Here is an 8,123-nt window from a genome sequence, read left to right as displayed (position 1 = left end):
AGCTCGAAGAGCTCAAAAACGTCATAAGTGCAATTTCGAGCGTTTAGGTATAGAATTGGCGGGAAGTTGCAGGGATGGCCTTCAGGGTCAACCGTTTTCCTAATTTTTTTATTTAAGAACATGTATTTACAAACATAAATAATGCTGTGAAGCGGGAAAGAATAGGAGTTACGGTAATTATTACGTGAAGCGTTCCACATTCACGTAACAGGATATTGGTAGGAAAGGATTGAGAAAGGAATGTGGAGAGGGTCATCTTAATGTGAGTTTATAGAATATGCGAGAAAAAAGGTGAATATTTAAATATTGAACACGATGCTGGGACGCTTTTTGACCGAATGAAAAATCATGTAACTTTGCAAAAGAACGTAAATAGAAGTCCTTCGTGAATTGATTCTTTTATTTTTAAATTTAATCATTGAAAAAAAAATGATAAATAAACAGGTAGAGTTTGTGCGTAAAACTGCCTTATCTCAGGAGCCATCACATATTTAAGTTAATAAGCTTGACTATAAACAAATTGCTAATAAACATACAACCAATACAATCTATGAGACTTATTTAATTTTTTGGTTATTTCTTATGTTAGTTTATATTACTTATAAGACATAATTATTAAAATGCAGCCAGGCTAGGGTAAAAAATTAATTATCAACAAAAAATTTAATTCACTATATATATCTTCATGTAGGCCGCAAGATTGTGCTAAAAGTAAATTATATAGTTTAATTTTTTTAAGCAGTGGTTAGAGTATTTGCAAAGTCTGGTAATCTCCTTCAGTGCATTTTACATGTGGTTCAAATAAACAAACCGATATATTCAATTGTCATTTGTTGTCACTGGTCCATACTGAATTACCGATATCAGACTGTATACCATGTTTTTAAGATAAAAATATAAATTACATAATCAAATTCTTTGAAACAGAAAATGTGATACAACGTGGATTCTAAAATCATATCTGATTAAATTTTCTCCTATTGCGAGTATTTAAAGCTTAATAACTTTTTACTTGTTAGGATTATGAAAAAACTACCCTACTAATTTTTTGTAGAGAATTAAATTTTCTACAAGAATAATTGACGAAAAGTACAAAAAAAAATTTTTTTGTCGTTTTACCGAATGAAAACGTAAATAAAATTTTTTTACCTGTTATTTAAATGGGAAAATAAAAATTCATGGAGCTTCATGAATAATTGAGATATCAAGCTGCACTTTGGAGAGAATTTTTTTTATACCTTAGAGAAGTTTTGAAGACAGTAGCACTTGAAAAAAAAAATAAAAATGTTTTTTTTGGACCACTCTAATATATACATATGTAACGTTCCCGTTAAATTTATAATATTTAATTAAATTTATAATTCAAAAATTTTAACTGCTTCGTTGGTGATGAATAAAATTCATCATCAGCGAAGTAACAGAAATCGCTTGTGATAAGAGAGTCGCCGGGCTCTAGCCTAAACATCGTTAGAGCTAGGCTCCGACGACTTCTCTAGTGTAACCTGAGATGCAACGTTGTTAATTTTATTAATTTTTATAATTCTTTGTACTCTGGATGCAAATACAGAGCAGTCAGCCTGAGCAAGTCAGCCGATGAACATCTTCGGAATTATGTCTGGAGATGGACTGACTCTATCTATTTGTCAAAGTTTTTCTTAAAATATATTTCATAAATCGGAATTGATATTCTTGATTTTCTTAAACCTTACAAAATCCTTGAAAGTTAGGAGAGAGCTTAGCAACAGGCCAACCTGGGGTCTATTGACACCCTGATGGAGCCAACCTGGAATTAAAAATATTAAAATCTTGTCCCCCAAAATTTGGAAGGTTACACATATATATAAATTTTTAAACAAACGATATATTCTGACTCACTTTGTCGAACTGAGTAAGAAAGTTGCTAAATTTTTTAAAACTTATGCCGTGAGGACAACTACAATAGTTCGATTTTTATGTTATTTACTAGAATTATAACAAGATTCAATATAATTAATAAATTAATGCAACATTACATAATTATAAGTCATCAAGTATAGATCTGTTGTTTTCTTTACGCAAATATAGGTACACATGCAGGAAATGAAACTTCCCGTGACAAGGTATTTAATTCTATAACAGTCGGAAATTTTTAAATTGAGATTGTCTTGAACTCAGATATATTCATAAACCTCTACATGTGAGAAAGCTATCAAAAACTTCTTATTATCAACTGATATATATCTAAACTATTTTGTTGCAGGGTACTTTGGCTGACACATCTCAGAATGTTTCATTTGTATCTGAGCGTCTCGTAAAGGCTAAATCAGATGAATCATTAATCAGTATAACTTCTTCCATGAACCCTCATATGTGTAAAGTAAAATCTCGTTCTTTAGAACTTCTTACTGGAATAGCAACATGGAACACTCAACCTCAAATTGTAGAACTAATTAAAGGAGAAAAAGGACTAGGATTTTCAATTCTAGACTATCAGGTAATACAAAATATTCTACAACTTTATATCAGGAGAAAAATTATCGTGGACGACTGTACTCGATCAAGCATGAGCCATTAATTGATCATGCATGACTAAGCACCTATTGTGCATGGGCTTTCTAAGTCATAGTCAATTACATGTTTAACCATGAGTAACTAACGAGGAAACTCCTTCCGGTGTACCCATCCGATTTCGATGAAATTGAGATATGTTATTCTCCGCCGAAATCTAAGAGACAGGTATTTTTTTTATCTGCGGAAAAACATTTCTAGGGGGTGAAACTACCCTTCAAAGTTTAGTCTCCAAAGGGGTGTTTTTCAAGTTTCGCATACTTGCAGTTTAAATAATCGAATGGAACCAACTGCATAATTTTTAGGGTAAAAAATCATGAAAAACGCTTTTGGTTTTATAATAAAACAATGAACAGAACAAAAGTAATAAGGGTTGAAAATCACAAAACTTTTATGAAAAAAAAAAAACTATTTGATGGATTTCAACGAAATCAACGGCAATCGAAAAAGGAAAAAAAAAGTAGAGAATACGTTTTCGCGAACACCCCTTAAGCATATCTATATTGATCACCAAGAAAAGATCGTTTTTCATACTAATTTTGATATTAATTCATTAATAATAATTTTTTCGTACATTTCTAGCATTTAGAAAATAATAATAATATTATATTTCAATATTTTACTTACTTTTTTACTTCTCATCTTAAACTTAATTTTGTGAATAATAATATAAATGTCATGTAATGTGAATCTGCTTTGGAAAAAAAAAGAAAAAATGTTTATAATATATGCTTTATTATAATCAATTTTTATTGAACAATAATTCACAAATGATTTATTACAAAAATATTGAAAAAAATATTTTATATTTCTGATGTTTATGAAATTTAACATTTAAATTCATTACTTTGTCACATGTAGATCTGTTCATTACATCTTTTACAATCGTGATGTTCATGAAAAAAATGTTGAAAACACAACAACTTTTTGCACCATGAACAGCGGATAATTGCAATATTTTGACAACCAGGAACCTCACAATGAGAATTGCATGATCCGTGAAATGCAAAATCAACAGAACTTTCGAATTCATCTGGTTTTATTTCTGTGTAGCCACTTTTGTACCTGGAGTATTTAAATAAATTTAAATATAGAGGAGATGACAATTGGATATTTGTAAGTGATTGCAATTTTATAATGTTATTTCGTAAATGCAAGTTTATATCTAAATTCATCAAAACTGTTCGATATCAAATAGTTTTTTTTTTTATAAAAGTTTTGTGATTTTCAACCCTTATAACTTTTGTTCTATTCATCGTTTTATTATAAAACCAAAAGCGTTTTTCATGATTTTTCACCCTTAAAATCATGCAGTTGGTCCCATTCGATTATTTAAACTGCAAGTATGCGAAACTTGAAAAACACCCCTTTAGAGGCTAAACTTTGTAAGGTAGTTTTACCCCCTAGAAATATTTTTCCGCAGATAAAAAAAAATACGTGTCTCTTAGATTTTGACGGAGAATAACATATCTCAGTTTCATTAAAATCGGATGGGGACACCGGAAGGAGTTTCCTTGTAAGCACAACCATCCATGACTATAAAAGATTTATGCTTAGATATGCTCTGATATGTTTGGTAGGGATGGAAAGAGGATTAAATTGTATTTTTAATTTAGAGTGAACCCGAATAGTGCTCTTTCTCAATTTTCTACAAAATACTTGTCAAAGTATTGCGATCATTTTGGACTAATCCAATGCTAGTCGTACAGGTGTATCATTGTTAATCCGGCTTCTTTTTTCTCTCAAATCACTTTATAGAATATATTCTCTACTAATAACAAATCTCACAACAGGAGTGACCACGTGAACAACGGTTGTGTGTCTCCAGCTCTCTAATATTCGAATAGTTGAAAAAAATGGCTTCCTGCATGTGAGTCAAAACACGTCAAATGGACCCCTTTTTACCACTTGATGATAGAAAACTTATTAAAATATAATTATCGAAAGTAGTCATACCTAAAAATCATTCCTCAACACAATTTTTAGAAATTTTGAATTGAACAACAATTTATTTTATAATAAAAATTTTCGGTACTTTTAATTGAAAAATTAATTGTAAAAAAGCTATTAAAGATAACTTAAAGGCTTACATGGGTTTCCACCGGGTAAAAAATGGCCTATTTTCAACAGTTTTTTTTTCAATAGAAAAAATGAAATATTTCATTTAAACTTTTTACTGTCTTAAAGATACATGTTTAATAAGGAATAACTAAAATCTAAAAAAAAAATTAGGCAAACGGTTGACCCTAAAGGTTATCCCTACAACTTCCCGCTGATTCCATACTTAAGCGCTCAAAATTGCACATTACGTTTGTGAGCTCTTCAAGCTCAAAAATATAATTTACATATCATTTTGAGCTATCCGGGCTTAAAAGTCTGATAGAAGTTTAATAAAACACTATTTTTCGAATTTTCAAACCACAATAACTATTGAATGACTGAACCGATTTTCATGCGGTTAACGGCAAGCGACGCAATTTTTAAAGCCGTATAATGAACTCTCAATGAAGTTTTAAGTTTAAATTAATCGAACTAAGAATTACAAAGTAATTCCGAAAAAACACTTTTTTCGCTTTTTTTTCGTTAACGATAACTCACGAACAAATCAACTGATTTTGGCCGGCTTGACGACAATCGACGTGGTTTTTTTTAAGTTAAAAGCTGATAAGTTCTTAAAGCTGAGCGATGAAGCCGTTTAAAAGTTATTAAGAAAAAACAGATTTGAAAAAAATTTTTTGTAGATTTTTTGAAATTTCTCAAAATCTACCTGTTTGATTTGCTCCAAATTGTATTCAAAATCTAAGGTTGGTCAAGCTCCTTCGAATGGCATCAACCACGATAAAATCGGTCAAGCCGTTCAAAAGTTATGAGAGGTTTACATACAGCCACACACACACACACACATGCATACAGACATTTGAATATCATCGCGAAAACATTCAAGGAAGCTTCCTAGGACCTCAAAACGTCAACATTCGTTAGAAACTCGATTTTCAAAAAAAGAGGTAAAACCAATAACTTCCCAACTTTTGAAAATTTTCAATTTTATTAGCGGAAAGTTGAAAATATTAAAAACTCTGCTAATGTGACGCCATTTTCGGTGAGCCCATGGAAAAAAGATGCGTCCGCGTGATCAGCAGAACTCGTAGCAGAATCATCAGAAGTGAAAAAAAAAAATATATGCTCTAGTTAAGACTTTAAACTAGGTCTTAAACGGAGGAAAAAAAAATTAGAAAAACGGTTGACCCTGAAGGTCATCCCTGCAACTTCCTGCTAATTCCATACCTATTTATTCATTTATTTACCAAATTTTTAGACCCTGAAGCCTTAACTCCTTAAGGGCCTTACAAAGAAATGAATGCATAGTAATGATAAAATTAGTTAAACAGTAATGGATATAAAATAATAAGACAGTAAAAATAAGAAATAAGAAAAGTAAGAAAAGTAACGTTGTCTCTAAGCAAAGTATATCCGAATGACTATCTAATGACTTAAGTTCATAAAAAAAAAAAAATTAGGAAAACGGTTGACCCTGAAGGCTATCCCTGCAACTTCCCGCTAATTTCATACTTAGGCGCTTAAAATTGCACCAATGACGTTTTTGAGCTCTTCGAGGTCAAAAATACAATTTATGGGTTATTTTGAGCTCTCCGAGCTCAAAGAGATTGCTTTCCTATCCTTTAAAGCTCTTCGAGCTCAAATGTCTGATAGAGATTTGATAAGACACTATTTTTTGAATTTTTAAACCACAATAACTTTTGAATGAATAAACCGATTTCTACGCGGTTAAAAGCATTCAACGCAGTTTTTTAAGCCTCACAAATTTTGAATTGATCGCGCTAGAAATTTTGGAGTTATTCTGAAAAAAACACTTTTTTTGGTTTTCTTTCGTTCACGATATCTCTCGAACGAATCAACCGATTTTGACCGGATTGGTAGCGATCGACGAGGTTTTTTGAGGTTAAGAGCTAATTAGTTTTTGGAATTGAACCTTTAAGCCGTTTAAAAGTTATTCCAAAAAAACCACATTTGAAAAAAAATTTTTTTTCAGTTTTTTTAAGATTTCTCAAAATCTATTGATCTGAATCGGTTTAAATAGTTTTCAAAATCTAAGTTTGGTCAAGCCCTTACGAATGGCACCAACCGCGATAAAATCGGTCAAGCCGTTCAAAAGTTATAAGCGGTTCACATACTTTCACACACACACACACACACACACACACACACACACACACACACACACACACACACACACACAGACGCCGTGACAACCTCGCGGGGATAGTCAGGGAAGCTTCCTGTGACCTTCAAACGTCGAGATCTGATGAAAACTCGATTTTTGCAAAACGGGGTGAAAACAATAACTTCCCGATTTTTGAAAAGCTTCGATTTTCGTAGCGGGAAGTTAAAAAAGAGAAAAATATGAATTTGAACATTTCGTAATTCGAATATTTTAGTAATTACAGTTATTTATCTAGCAGTATGATGTGTAGCACTAAATGGAATAATGCATACACAGAAAAAAAAATTTACTTGAATCAAGTAAATAATTTTGAAGAAATTCATCTTCTTGATTTGAGAAGAAAAATTTTTAAACTAAGAAATTTTTCTTGTTTTAAGTAAATTTTTTCTTGATTCAAGAATTTTTTTTCTTGATTCAAGACAATGAAATTTTTCAAAATTATTTTCTTGGTTCAAGGATTTTTCACTTGATTCAAGTTAATTTTTTTTTCTGTGTAGATTATATAAGTTACAAAAGTCATTCAAATGCGTAGACCAGTTAGTATTAGTTAACATATTTATATTCAAGACACCCATAATAACAATATTTTGTAAAAAATATAAGTGGAACTCAGGAAGGTTGACTTGAGCATCAATAACACTTGATTCAGAAGCAGCAATAATGTCATAGTCCATAATTCGAAAATGATCACAAAACTCATCAATACGTAGAACTAGTGCTTGCGCATTTAGATGGCAAAATTTTACATTAACTAATGAACTGAAAATAGTATCACACTGCTGAGAGATAACGACACCACGTTATTAGCTTAAGCCAAGAATATTCGTCAAATCCATCGACGGTAATACTTTCAGTGGCTGCGAGCCATTTTGAAGTCTAACACAAACAGCGCTTGCCGCAATCCAAACATTCCTCCTGCCAATCGTTGGAAAATGTCTCATAATACCTAGACGCTTAAAATTGCACTTATGACGGTTTTGAGCTCTTTGAGTTAAAAAATACAATTTATGTTGAAACACTAAATTTTTCTTTATTTAAAAATTTAATTATTTAAGTCACTAAGTCCTCGTGGATAGGCAAATAATCACTTAAATTTCATAAAATGGGATACGCTGCTCTGGGATGTTCCGCTCCCTGACTACTGAATGTGTTAATCTTTTTATGATGATTTTATTCTTTTGACAAAAGTTCTCACCTGAGCTAGTTAATTTATTTTACTTACTTACAATATTTTTGCTGCAAAGATGACCCTTTATTCCTTGACTGACCCTCTGATAAATTATAAATAATAGTGGTAATCTATCAACGTAATCTTCACCGCTCCGAGCGGTCT

At 31.4% G+C, this 8,123-nt stretch overlaps 1 protein-coding gene across 1 annotated transcript in view; it reads left to right on the top strand.

The window, feature by feature from the left end:
• Positions 1 to 8,123, top strand: part of LOC123265079 — a 14,939-nt gene that overhangs the window by 5,038 nt on the left and 1,778 nt on the right. Inside the window, exon 4 of the mRNA XM_044728716.1 lies at positions 2,240 to 2,528. Within this exon, the coding sequence (XP_044584651.1) occupies positions 2,240 to 2,528 (289 nt within the window). The remainder of the gene's footprint in view (positions 1 to 2,239; positions 2,529 to 8,123) is intronic.

Source organism: Cotesia glomerata, linkage group LG1 (assembly GCF_020080835.1).
Source record: "Cotesia glomerata isolate CgM1 linkage group LG1, MPM_Cglom_v2.3, whole genome shotgun sequence".
Lineage (NCBI taxonomy): Eukaryota > Metazoa > Arthropoda > Insecta > Hymenoptera > Braconidae > Cotesia > Cotesia glomerata.
The sequence above is the reverse complement of the archived record's forward strand: the minus strand, read 5'-3'. Positions and strand labels throughout refer to the sequence as shown.